The following is a 13,884-nucleotide window of genomic DNA, read 5'->3' as shown; positions in this document are numbered from 1 at the left end:
GTTTGTTAGATTGAGCGTCTCCAGGGTCTATTGGAGCAGGAGAGACTGACTAATCAGGACATGGAGTCTCTGGGGGAGGAAATACTGAAGGAAAAACAGAATCTGGAGAGAGATGTGCACAGTCTCAGGGCGGAGAAAGACAGACAGGTATTTCAAAACTCTAAAACACGTTGCACACAAAAAGGATGCGCTTAAAATCAATTATTTTTAATTTGGTTCCCTCTGAAAATACACAAGCACATCACCACAATTATACTGACTGTCTAATGCACGATGCATCCGTATCAACAATCATATACACTGTTAAACTTGCTTAAAACTTCAAATCTAGAAAAACACACTGACTGACAATACTAAGATACAAATACACAGCTCATTATTTAGGTGGTACACTACTGTTAGAGCTCCGTATTAGCTTACAGGTGACGCAGTGTTTCACATGACTAACATGTAATTGTACCGGGTAAATCTAAAGATAATAATCATAATAATTATAATATAGTTTGTAATACGTTCACGTTCATTATACAGCTGTGTCGCTACTTTTATTCATCATTCATACTAATATTGCTTGCCTGAAAACACAAGCACTTCGTCATAGCTACATACTTGAGTGTGGTGGGCCCCACACACTCTCTGGTAAAACAATGACCTTTTTTTTTTATGTATAACTATACATTTTATTTAGTACAGGCAAGAGATATAAATAATGGAAAAATAAAAACTAAATATTAAGCAATTGAAATAAATAATGATTTAGTTAATAGGATTCCTTCCAATATTCAAATAAATTGGTTGACAGGCCGATACACCCAAAAACTGAAAACACACACATCACACGGAGCATATTCATTGTTCCATATAGTCCTATTCTTCGTTGAAGGTCATTTTGTCCCATTTCAGCTTCAGTTGTGCTACTTTGTAATGGTTTATGGCACTTTTTTCAAATGGAAATTGGCTTTGATAACATTAATGTTTATTATCAGAGACCAAAAAGCCTGATCTGTCCACACCATATTGTCTTCTTCCTGTCCAATCAGATCTCAGAGTTGGAGAGTGAGAAGCAGCACCTCTCTGACGCCGTGGCGTCCCTTCAGGAGCGCGCTCAGTCCAACAGCGAGTCCAGGGTCCGCGAGGTGGAAACCGAGAACCGCCACCTGCACCAGAACATCACGGACACCAGCTCCCGAGTGGCCAGCTTAGAGACCCAACTCAAACTGGCCAATGAGGAGGCAGAGAGGCTGAGGAAAAAGGCGGGGCGATGTGAGGAGCTGGAGCGGGAGGTGGCGAGGCTGGAGAGGGGCAGGGACACTTTGAGCAGAGAGGTAATCTGCCTTTGTGTCTTTGTTGGGATAGCATTAGCATTAGCATTGGCTACTCTCGCTGGGGTCTACACATGCAGTCGAGCACTGTTTACACACTATAGCCACACAAACACAAGACATAAACAAACAAAACAACTCATCTAGTGTAGTTTACACTCAGAATGGATGTGAAAGTGTTAAAATAAATAGTTATTCATGACAAAATTTAAACATTTCACCAAGATCACCACCAGCAGGAGACTGTTGATGTGTGAAGTGATTTTGGTAACACATTACTGTATGACAGGGAGGTTATTGAATATTTTCCATATAGAAAATGAACACCAACACCAACCAATGAACAATTTCTTTTGGTTGGAAAATACCTTCAATTGTATACGTATCCATCCTGTGCTTACAGACATTTCAAATTCCTAAAGAAAATTGAGTATTAAAATAAATATATATATAAAAATATAGTAATAGGTATATAAAATGTTGCCAATGCTGATATTTGAATGTAACTTTTTATAGTACAGCAGGATAATGTGGACTTGGTCAGCCTATCCCTTTAAGAGAGAGAAATGGGGGGTGGGGGGTGGGGTGCATGTCTTACCGATGTATCGGTGCATCCCCAGTACTGTATAAACTCAGAAAAGATGATAGTAAAAATGGTAATACTATATTTCTTTACAAGACAAAATGTCTATCTGCTATTTTTAAGGTTTTTACATAAAACTTAAATACTGAGGCAGCATTTTTTTTGCATAAATAAATAGTAATAGAGTCCAGGAGTGAGTCCAAACTGTGAATGAGTTAGGATGTGAGCACCTCCCTCCCTTTTCTTTGTCATGCATAACTTATTCTCAAAGCTTACTGAATTGATTCATATATAACTATACTCTGTTCTGCTTTTAGCTGGCCTCTCTGCGTGCTTGCAGCGAGCAGTCGGAGGCTCTGGAGAAGCAGGTGTCCTCCCTGGAGCAGGAGGTGCACCGGCTGAAGCGGGAGCTGGAAGAGGCTCAGCAGGAGCTGCATCGGCTGGGGAGGCAGGAAGCGGAGAACAGCCTGCTTTCCAAGGAGAACCTGGACCTGCGCTGCTCCATGGAAAACCTGCGCTCCTCATCCGCCCGTCTGGCTACCCTGCAGGACGAGCAAAAGGAGGCGCAGAGACAGTCTCAGGATCTGCAGAGGAGGCTGGAGGAGGCCAGAGAGGAGTCGCAGGGAGAGAGGAAGAGGGCAGAGAGGCTTGAGCAGAACATGGCTGCTCTGAACCAGGAGAAGCATCGCTTAGAGGAGAAAATACAGAGGAGCAAAGAGGAGAGGGAAGAGGAAGAGAGGGGCAGGCAGGAGATGCAGGTCAGAGAGGAAGAACTAAGAAGGGAAGTACAAGAACTGAAGAAGGAGCGGAGAAGGAGGGAGGAAGTAGAAGAGGAGAGGAGGAAGCTCCAAGTGGACTTGGAGCAGGCAGAGAAGGGCAGGAAGAACCTGGAGAAGGAGAGCTGGAGGAGCAGGACGCTGCTGGAGGGGAAAGAGATGGAGCTGGAGGAGAAGGCCAGGAGACTAACCACCGTGGAGAAAGAGGGCGCTACTCTGAAGAAGGAAGTGGAGAGGCTGAGGGAGGTGTCGGTGAAAGCCAAGGAGCTGGAGAAGGAGAACAAAGAGTTGCAGAAACAGGCGACTATCGACAAGAGGACTCTGGCCACGCTGAGAGAGGTGAGAGGAAACACCTTACTCCATGTCTAAATGAAGAGGTGGACTCACTCTTTTCCTCAGAGCTGTAGACAAAATAATCCAACCACATCTCACCAGTCTTTTAGCGACTGTTCTGGAGTCTAACAGGACTTTACTCAGGGGAGCAAACATGGAGAGAAATCCTTTGAAAGTTTAACTTTGTCAACTGGGCAAATTCCCTCTGCTGAGGAAGCTCTTGATATGTGGGTGTGTTTGTTTATCCAATCGGAGTGCCAATGTTCATAGAAACACAGTTCTATCCCGGCATGATTTTAAAATGGTTTATTCTGAATGAAAGGAAACATTCCTATCGATATGTTTATTAAAAAAGGTAATGCCTCTTGCTTATCAGCGAGGATGATCATTTAAGAGATGAAGATGACGAGACATGATACCTTGTAGACTGTAACAATCTAGACAATGTCAGCTAACTGGATAACTAAATGTGCTATTAAAAGGTGAGTTCCACACTGTCTCTGTGCTTGGTGCTCTCTGAGTGTGAGCTGCTCTGAACAACCATACGCTACATTCAAACCCCACTCCAGATTTACCAACGGCTTTGTGCCCAAGTCGCTCCTGCACATTGAGTGACTCCTTGCGAATGCACCCCATCAAATGCTCCAGAATAAGTCAAATAAAGGACTTTGCGGTGATGCTATTTTATCAGGCCCTGATTCAAGAATTCACTCTTGATCTCAACAGAATAGCATTGGTGAATATTAAGGTAATGTACTCTGTATGGAGGTGTTTATGAGTCTTCATAGTTGTGTGTTATGTCTCCAGGATTTGGTGTCAGAGAAGCTGAGTGTTCAGCAGCAGAGTGTTGACCTGGAGAGACTCAATGAAGAACTGGAGAAGATCGGACTGAACAAAGAGAAACTGCTGCAGCAGGAGCACACGCTGGAGGACAGGTAGTGCCTCTTATGTGCTGCTGTTTGGTCCCATTCTAGGACCACTAATCAGAAGTTAATGACTTACATTTCTTTTGTGCACATGTCAGCCGGTACAGGCTGCTGGAGTCCCGGCTGGAGGAAACTGTCCAGCAGACGATGAAGATTAAAGAGGAGAAGATCTTTTCTCTAGAAAAGAAACTGGAAGAGAGCAAAAAGCTCAACACCAAGCTGCGTGCTGACCTATCCACCGTAAGACATTTACACACACACTCTAACCAAATGTCCCCTCAGATTAGGATGTGTGTTACAATTTGTTATTTTCTCCAGGGGGAAGAAAACCACAACTCCTATCAGCGCTCTGAAAGTGACCGGGGTCAAGGGTCAGCCACAGCAGAACTGCTCAAAATCAAAGATCATATTATCGATATGGAAAAGAATGTAAGATTTTCTTTATTAAATATAATTCTTTACTAAACGTTGTGCAACATTAATCAGGCATACGTGTGACATATTATTTATTGATTCCATACTTTTGGATAACAACCCGTTTGTTTTCAGCAAGTACCTCCTCATTTAAAGCATTTATGGTGAATAATGACAACGCCCGTTTTTTTAAATTAACCATGTATTGCATATATTTAATTTTACACCTTTTTATTTAGTTTTCTAGTGTTATTTAAATGTTATGTACCATATTTTATGTTATTTTAAATGTTTATTTTCCTCTTATTTATTGCTTCATAATTATCCCTTTTATGCAAATCGTTACTTATTTAATTGTATTTTATAAATGATAGAGTATGGTGACAGGAACAATCACTGGGCCTAATCTTTATCATTTGGATGTGAGAGTCTTCTTTGTTTCGGTGCCATTTTTTTTCTCCAGAATGCATCCCTGCAGACGGAGAGCAGTCTGCTGAAAGGGCAGATAAAACAGCTGGACAACCAGAACACATCTCTGAACAACCAGATGTTGGGGCTGCAGCGACACACCACCTCCATGCAGGAGCAGAACTCAGCATTACACAAGCAGACAGCCAAGCTACAGGTACACAAAACCCAATTCTGTCACGTAGGATTATTGTCATCTTAAATTCTCAGGGAAATATTTGTTATATATGATATATGAAGTGATGTCCAGTAAAACAGCCTCTGAAATACCCAAATGAACCAATCAGAATTGAATATTTAACTTAGCCGTGCAATACATCCTTAGAAACTACTGAGTTCTAATGAATGTCACTTGCTCTTAGGTGGAGAACTCCACACTCTCTTCCCAGAGTGCATCCCTTATGGCCCAGAATGCCGTGCTGCAGGGCCAGGTCACGGCCTTGGAGTCGGAGGTGGAGTCGTGGCAGAGGCAGCGGGAGGAGGCGTGGCGAGGCAGAGAGAGCGTGCTCAGCGATCACGAGCGCCTGCTGAACGTTCACGAGAGGCAGGCGCAGGAGTACGAGCAGCTGATCAGTCAGCACGCTGCTCTGAAGGGCAAACAGAGGGCGCTAGAGAGCGAGCAGCGGACGCTGCACAGCAAGTGAGTGAATGACCAAAGAGGCTCTATAACTAAAGATGACATTCTGCCAGCTATAGTATAACAGGGTATGCACTTAGTTTCTGCTGAGTGGACGGGTTTATCAAGCAAACATTGGATAACTACACAGCTGACAGACATTCAATGCTACAAACTGAGTGAGCAAGAACATTAGTTGATGAAAACTTCAAAATTTGACGGTTTGATTCATGTTGACACTTGTTTCAGATTTTGTTGTCAAGACAGACCAATCCCTCTCCCTGTGTTTGTCTAAAATACAGTGGCTTGTAAAAAATGAATACATTTCTTTTTTTGGTGCCTATGGGGGAAATAATCGCTCATCCATACACAGGAGACTCAGTGTGAGTTAAATAATTTAAGCAACTTTTAATGGTTGACGCTAATATGATTTAAGTCACCTGTTGAAGTCACAGTGTGTTGTATACAGTAAGTCATGTTCTTCTCATTTGTCTTCTTTGATAAAGACATTTTAGAAGAACATTTTTTGTGAGAAACATACAATAGATAATATACTTATTTCACCAGATTTTAATTAGTTAAAATATTTAATCCTCTGTTAAAGACGAGGATTAAAACCTCTTCAGCTTCCGTAATGCATCATATTTAAGTAAGATCCTCGAAATTAGATGGTTTTTTCAAAGTATGTTCAAGATGAGTAATCAACCATATTTTTACATGTGGAGGAAAAAGAGATTTGGAGGACTAGAAATACAAAAATACATAAAAAAATATAGAACTATTTTTATACACTGGGATTAGAGCTTGGAAAATATGATTCATTTATTTTCCTCTTGTGTCTTTGATGTAGATGCTTTGCTGCTACTTGTTAAACATGTAAAGGAGGTTTATAAAATTGAAAACAAATGTAAGGTACTATTAAGTACTGGACCAACGTGTACCAATGTTTATCAGTAGTTCTTAACAATATCAACATAATCAGGTGTTTAGTGGATAGTACACTGTAGTTCTAAATGACAGTTGTTATTTACTTTGAGTAAAGGAACTGAGACAAAGAAGCTTCATGTGTCCCGTACTGCTCAACAGAACCTCACTTGAGCTCCAGTGTGTAAACACAACCAGTGAGTCACATGAAACATAAATGGACATACTGTACATCCAGTGTTCTCAGTCAAGCCCCGTTAGTAGATTATTGACTCTACATGCATCATGATTCCCCCCCCAGTGGCTGTAGGTCATAGTACCATTGATCTACAAGCTCATTGTAACCTCAGCCTAACCCACTAACTGATATCATTTACTCTGGTTATTTGTTCCATAATATGTCCAGGGACTTTTCCTTTTCTTCTTTTTACACAATCACTGCAATGCTGAACAGGGAATGTCCCGGACAAGGTCATATTTGGTCGCTACACTAAGTTTCTAAATGAAAAAGGGGAATGGAAATGAATATTTTAATCAAATCAATGTTCAATCCTCACTCATGTACACAGCTCCGCACACACAGTGACATGTAATACCCATACAGGTGTTAGGAGCAGCTATTATACACCGTGCTAAATGTTGATTCAAAAAAAGTATCTACCACGTTGATCATCAGCTTGAGCTTAATCTGACACATCTCCTTTTTCATGAGCTACACTGAGTTTCTAAGCTTTATTAATTATAGTATATGAAGTTAAGTTTCCATTTGACTGAAGTCGACGAGGTGCAATAAGAGAGAAAAGATGTCACGCTGCAAGTTGTTTAAACAGTACATTTGTTGATACTAGAAAACAAAGTATATTTATTATATATTAATGTTATTTACTTTAGCTAAATAAATGAATACTCTGTTCACCTCGTTGATCCCCACATGCTGGCTTTAAAAAAAACTAATAATGGGAAAAAATGGGATAGAAACAGAGGAGGGACAGGATGCACACAAATGCAACAGATGTTGTGCATGCAACATAAACAATCCATATGACAAAAAGGATAATTCGTCAAGCTGCTTTCAGGTATCACCAACAAGAATTACAGAACAAAAGCGTATGAAATAGGTTTATTAAAATAAATCACAACCATTACATTTTTTCCAATAATATCCAGGGTTTTTCTAAAAAATATAGTATGAGGGTGCTCAGGTCACTTCCGGTCAAAATGACGGCCCCGTCCACTTTCCGGACATCCCTCCTCTATTTATTCTCCGTAAAAACAAAGCTGTCTCTGCCGTCTGACCAGGCATTTGACACCACCTTCATGTTTCTAGAGTCATTATACCGTTTCAGAAATATTGTTTTCTGGCATCACTTTAACATTTACGGGAAAATCTGCATTTTGGTTTGAGGGCGCACCCACAGTAAGAGGGCAGAGCGCCCCTGTTACTAGGTTTAGACAAAACCCTGATAACTATAAGAGTATTGATAATAGCCAATGTTCTTCATATGTTACATCACAGTTTAGAGTTTTATTGCATGCTATCATTCCAGGAAACAATTGATGCATGCATGCTTTCATATATTTGTATTTGGGGACCTGGGTCTGTGGGCTTTACAGGTGAATAAAAGCAAGGGTGGTATGAAGTGTTAGTGCAAACATGAGGCTTTCTCCAGCTGGGATCATAGACAGTATGATGAATAATGAACACCCCGCTCTGTCTGTCTGCAGGTATTGTATTTTGGTGCAGCAGAAAGAGAAATGGGATGAGCAGGAGGGGCACGGTCGAAAGGAGAAGGAGGAACTGAGCCAGGAGATCCAGAAGAACCGGCTCCTGCAGCAGGAGAATCTACAGCTCAAATCAGAAGTGGACAGGTACCGGAGTTTACTCACAGTCACACAATCAGACCTTGACAAAGATCATTTTACTGGGATCATGTCCAACTGCACACTGAGATTCACCAAAACCATCCTTCAACTGAATGTCACTTTCACACCAAAGATCTATGTTGACTGAACCAGATAGCACAACAATCAGTTATTTAGGTTCTGTGAAACACAATAAAACACATATATCAGAGCCTCAGGCCAAGATCAGTGTCTCGTCTTGCGGCTTTGGATGAAAGGTATGGCAAAACAATACGAGTTAAATATCACATTTCTAAATCAGCTTAAAGTGGTAAGCTGTTTTAAATGCCATAAGGTGGTTACAGTGAGAGGTATCCTGGCGGCACAGTCTGATACAAATAAATACCTCGTGATTTCTCTCATGTTAAAATTCTCTCTGCCTTCCCCTTTCAGAGTCACAGAGAGCCAATCCCAGCAGGCCGGACAGTGTGAGGGGCTGCAGCACAAAGTGAACGAAATGAAGAGCTTATTAAGCTCCTCCCAGCAGGAAGTCACTCGCTGGATGGCACAATACGATTCCCTGATGGAGCAGCACCAGGTCCTGGATCTCACCATGACCAAACTGGACAACCACTGTGAGGTAAACTGAGCCTTTCTTCCTGCCAGTAAGCAGAGGAACATTAAGTGATCAATATGTGTTGTAGCGCAGCAGTGTTGTGAATTAAAAACTATTCATCTTTTCCTTCAGAGACATGGCTGGATTAGTCATGCCCCGGTTGCTTTGATTTGATGTAAATGTTTCAAACCTTTCAAGTTGTAAATGTAAATTGGCCTCAAGTTTACTATTTTCAATGCATTAAGACTCATCATGTATACTTTTACATCAATTAACACATATAGAAGTGGTGTGTGGCCTCGTAGGCCCTTGTGATGCTTTTCATTTTCCTTATATTTATGCCCTGCCGTGAGAAAACAAGCTTAGAGATATTTTAAACTATGACTGGCCTACATTCTTGATGGATTATTTATATAGTTGCCATTTCAGTTTAAAAAATGATGGTCCAACTGTATACACTTTATTTAATTCCTTTATTCTAAGTTGCAATTCATCTCTCCAGTTCAGAATCTCTTTGTTCATTTCTGACATGACTATGTGTGTTCCTGTTTGTTTGTTTGTTTGTTTGTTTGTGTGTGTGTGTTTAGCTGTTGAGTCGACTGAAAGGGAACCTGGAAGAGGAGAACCACCATCTGCTGAGTCAGATCAACCTGCTGAGTCAGCAGAACCACACGCTACTGGAGCGGAGCATGGAGAGCAAAGAGCTGTATCACCAGGAGCAGAAGCTATACATGTAACTGCACACAGCACCTGCAACTGTACACCAGTACACCGCTGGACTTATGTAGTACACTACCAGGGACACATGCAATACATGAAGCTATACAGAACACACTGTTACAGTTTCCTTCACCCCACATGGACCTATTTTGGTGTTTTTAAGGAGAGGACGGGGGATATTTAGGAGGACGTTGCAGATCATCAGTATGTAGCACATAGAAGTTGGCTACATTATCTGAAAGCTTCATTTGAGATGCAGCTCAGCACTTTATCCACATCATGTCATCATGAATGGGAATTAAACAATATGTTTGGTTAGCTGACTTTTCAAATTTAACTAATAAGAACCCAGACCCATTTCTACTTAAAGGGAAGCACAAAAAAGAATAAATAGGCTACTACACATACCTGACATTGTTTTCCCCCGAGTGTCAGATCTTTGAAAAGATAACGCACCTTGGGCGTTGATGGTAAAGTACTTCTTATAATTGAATAAATATAGATCATTTTGTTATTTAAATGTTTTAATATTCATTACATTTAACAATATAGAATATATTAACTTAAAGTCTTTAAGTTAAAGTCTTATTTGTTTCATATCAATTTCATCAGCAAGTGTTTTCTCAACAGGTTACAACACAACGTTTCAGCAATTGATACAAATGTTCATAATGCCCTAAAAAGCCTTTAAATACCAAATAAAGACAACAAGCACTTGAGGAATTTAGAAGATCTTTGCCCAGTATTGACCGTTATTAGCATAAAGTGAATATGTAGAGGTGAGACTTATGGGTATGCATAGAACCCATTTTCGTTGATACATTTTGAGATGAGAGGTCAAGGGACCCCTGTTAATATAAACATGCCTGTTTTTCCTTACAAACTGGAGTATTGTTCAGCGCTTAACAAGCTAGCATTCACTTGTTGGCGTCATTATATTTCTTAGCTGTTTACATTTGGAAAACTGTAAGTAACCCGAAAAACATTTCCATGGCCACAATAACACTGTTGCATCCAGCTGATTTGTGCGTTAGCGCCACCTTCTGCTCCACACTGAGAATCAGACTATAGACCTTAGTTTCTCCCATGCTCAGTAATCTGCCGTCCAATTGAAATTCACTTCCTGTTTTGAGTAACAAAATCATAACTTATGAATGTTTCTTCTCTTCTGTGTCACTTCTGTGTAGAGATAAGCTGAACGCTCTACGGCGTCAGAAAGAAAAACTGGAGGAGAAGATCATGGACCAGTACAAGTTCTACGACCCCACACCCAAAAAGTAATGCTTCTTTAAACACATTTCACTTTTAAAGATAACATGGAAAAGCCAGTGGTGGACAGTGTTTACCTGCATTACTCAAGTACTGTACTTAGTTACAATTTTAAAGTACTTGAGTACCTATATCACTATTGCTCAACTACATACAGGTGCAAAATATTATACTTTATATTCCACTACATTTTTTTTTTGAAGATTCAGTTTAATAAAATATATGATCACATTAAAAAAAAGTATGTATTATTGTAGGTTAAGATTCACTTTATTTAAAGTAATAAATTACCCAGTAGTATTTATGTTAAATATGTAAGCTCCTGCTTTACCAGCTGCAGCATAAAAGAATCAATATTTCAAATACAGTAATATAATATATGAGACTGAAATAAGCCACTGGGTGCTTTATACTTTCATTTAAGTAATATTTTTTAATGCAGGACTTATACTGGCCAGAGTATTTCTACACTGTGGTATTACTGCTTTACTTAAATATGTGGTATTACTACTTTACTTTAATATGTGGTATTACTGCTTTACTTAAATAAATAATCTGAGTACTCTCCCCCCCGCTGTAGTGTATAATATTGGCTGTAGTGCAGGGTTTCTTTCCTGCAGTAGCAGTTCCATACGTGTGGTTACCGTTGTAATACTGGTTTCTTGCAGGAGGAGTCAGTGGTCCGGAGCTAAAGCTTTAGCCAAACTGATCAAACCCCGGAAGGAGAGCAGCAGGGAGCGAGGGGCCGACCGGGACAAGGAGGCAGGCAAAGACAGAGACCGAGCAAAGGGCGCCCCGGACATCCCACTGCCCTCCCCACCTCCCCTCCTCCCTCCTGAAACCCCACCCCCACATCAACAGCGCTCAGGAAATTACACACTAGACAGTGCCCACGCCCACAGTAACCATAACAACCACACCGCCAGTCTGGGACCCCAGAGCCCAGCCATCACACCCATCAGCGGAGGTAAACACACATAGAAACCTCTTAATACAGCATAAATAACCAGAACATGTATGATGAGTCTTTTTTCTCCCAGGACCCTAACAATTTCCCCACCAAAGACACAATTACCAGTTGTTCTCGTGTACAGGGGTGCAGGGAGAACATGTTTTTGTTTTTCCATTTGATTTTGGAATTTATTCAGAAAAATAAGACCTTTGAAGATGACGTTAGTTCTAAACAAAATACGCGCCAGTAGCATGGATGTGCATCACCACCGCTAATCTAAGGCGGCTAATGTTATGCTAAATGAAGTTTAGTGTTCTAATTTAGCCACTTGTTACAACTCATCGAAGATTGAGACATTCACCAGTGCGGTATTTACTTACATATTTTATTTAGTAGAACAAAACTTAAAATGTCTTCAGCAAAAACATGTTAAAAAAAAACATATGTGGTGAAACACTCTCATTTCCGGGTTTTAGGACTCATAGAACTCATTCCTGCACCTCTTTATTCACATCATAACTCAATGTCTATGGTTATATCTTTTTTTTAAAACAGGATGGGTAGAACCAGGGCCTAATAAATTAAACCATATTTCATATAATGCACATATATTCAGCACATTTTTAGCTAACGCTTTGGTTCCAAAACTCCAAAGCTGATGGAGCATGTGTACTTGTGATCAGGCGCACTTCCTCACTGGTTCTCTAGAGGGAGTCGTTGACCAAAACATCATTTATTGAAATCCTGACCCTCCCTTCTCTGTTTCTAACATTGATTAACCTGCACTGTATCTGTTCACTACAGTGTCCTTAAGTCTCTGCTCCCACAGTAAAAATACAAAGGGAACATTAACCAACTGAGCCTCAGCCCCACATCTCTCCAAATATAGTATTTTTGGAGAGATGTGCAAATACAATTATATTTAACACTTTCAGTTTTATGTAATATTTCATTTCTAATGGTTTATCGAATTGAATTGAATTCCTTTACTGTCACTGTACAGGTATAGTTACATTTAAAAAGCAATCCTGTCAGTGCATAACTAGAAATAAAATAAAACACAAGTTTATACAGCTCCGGAAAAATTAAGAGACCACTCCGAATGTTTCTTAAATCTTTATCTCTACATGTATGGCAAACATTCCAGTGTCTGTTGAATTCCAACACAGAGAAATGTTGTCAGTAGTTTACAGAATACAATAAAAAACAAAAAAAATCCTTTAACTCAAAGACATGTCTATAAATAATCAAACAAGAGAAAATGATAATGCTGAAGTGGTCTCTGAATTTTTTCCGTGGCTTTATATGTATCCATACATACATACAATAAATATATGCAGATCAAATCACAATGTTAAAACAGACAGGTAGTAGATAGCCATGTCAGAGTTTTTTGCGCTATAATTACTAAAAATAGTGACAGTAAACCTGTGGATAATACCAAGATGAGTCGGAACAGAGAGTGATCGAGATATGCCATTCTTAGACTGGCAATCAAAAGCATGTGTAGTAGAGCTCTACTACTAAGATTAAAAAAGCATTATTTAAATACCTTCCATTTGCAACAGCTATTGTACAATTAAATTACTTTGTGTAATGTTTGCTTCAAACTCGATCAAACCCAACACGCACTAAAAGGGAGCCATATATTGCAACCTTATTGGTATGTATGTGATGCACACTTACCATGGATAAAGTATAGTTTAAGTCTCTCCATTTTTCACCCCCACGTGAAGAGGTGGATCACACTGAACAGGACATGTTGCGGTTTAGATGGAATCCCTGAAACAATGGCAGTCACGGCCGACGCAGTCAATACTACAACGAGTACATCTCCACATTTTTAATACAATTTGTGACAAGGGGTCCCAAGTAGACATTTCTTTATTCCACAGTCAGAGGCAGGGAACCACTCGTAGAATTGGTTCTAATGCATGCGTTTGTTTCATGGGTTTCCTTTTTCAATGCTTTACTCTTAAGTTGAATCCTACTCATGGCTGAGCTCAACTCACAGTTCAAATGGCTTTCATTGAATTCCACTGGCATGTGGTGAAGTTGAAAGATCAACAATAAATCTACTGAACAGCTAGGTCTTGTTTGTCTGCATAACTGACTCCCCAACA

At 40.1% G+C, this 13,884-nt stretch overlaps 1 protein-coding gene across 4 annotated transcripts in view; it reads left to right on the top strand.

Annotated features, from left to right (window-relative positions):
* The window catches only part of ccdc88c (coiled-coil domain containing 88C), a 58,432-nt gene that overhangs the window by 35,855 nt on the left and 8,693 nt on the right, over positions 1-13,884 (top strand). For 3 of the 4 annotated variants that reach the window (XR_010168010.1, XM_063908321.1, XM_063908323.1), the window contains exons 14-25: positions 10-147; positions 1,041-1,325; positions 2,223-3,020; positions 3,822-3,949; positions 4,039-4,369; positions 4,818-4,979; positions 5,185-5,462; positions 8,088-8,231; positions 8,658-8,844; positions 9,408-9,553; positions 10,728-10,817; positions 11,478-11,776. Coding sequence is in view for 3 of the 4 variants with exons in the window: in XM_063908321.1 (XP_063764391.1) it covers positions 10-147; positions 1,041-1,325; positions 2,223-3,020; positions 3,822-3,949; positions 4,039-4,369; positions 4,818-4,979; positions 5,185-5,462; positions 8,088-8,231; positions 8,658-8,844; positions 9,408-9,553; positions 10,728-10,817; positions 11,478-11,776 (2,986 nt within the window). In the remaining variant the exon portion in view is untranslated. The remainder of the gene's footprint in view (positions 1-9; positions 148-1,040; positions 1,326-2,222; positions 3,021-3,821; positions 3,950-4,038; positions 4,370-4,817; positions 4,980-5,184; positions 5,463-8,087; positions 8,232-8,657; positions 8,845-9,407; positions 9,554-10,727; positions 10,818-11,477; positions 11,777-13,884) is intronic. The other variant, XM_063908322.1, reaches the window with a different exon arrangement.

This window comes from Eleginops maclovinus, chromosome 19, assembly GCF_036324505.1.
Source record: "Eleginops maclovinus isolate JMC-PN-2008 ecotype Puerto Natales chromosome 19, JC_Emac_rtc_rv5, whole genome shotgun sequence".
Lineage (NCBI taxonomy): Eukaryota > Metazoa > Chordata > Actinopteri > Perciformes > Eleginopidae > Eleginops > Eleginops maclovinus.
Note: the sequence above shows the minus strand (reverse complement) of the source record. Positions and strands in the feature narration are given on the sequence as shown.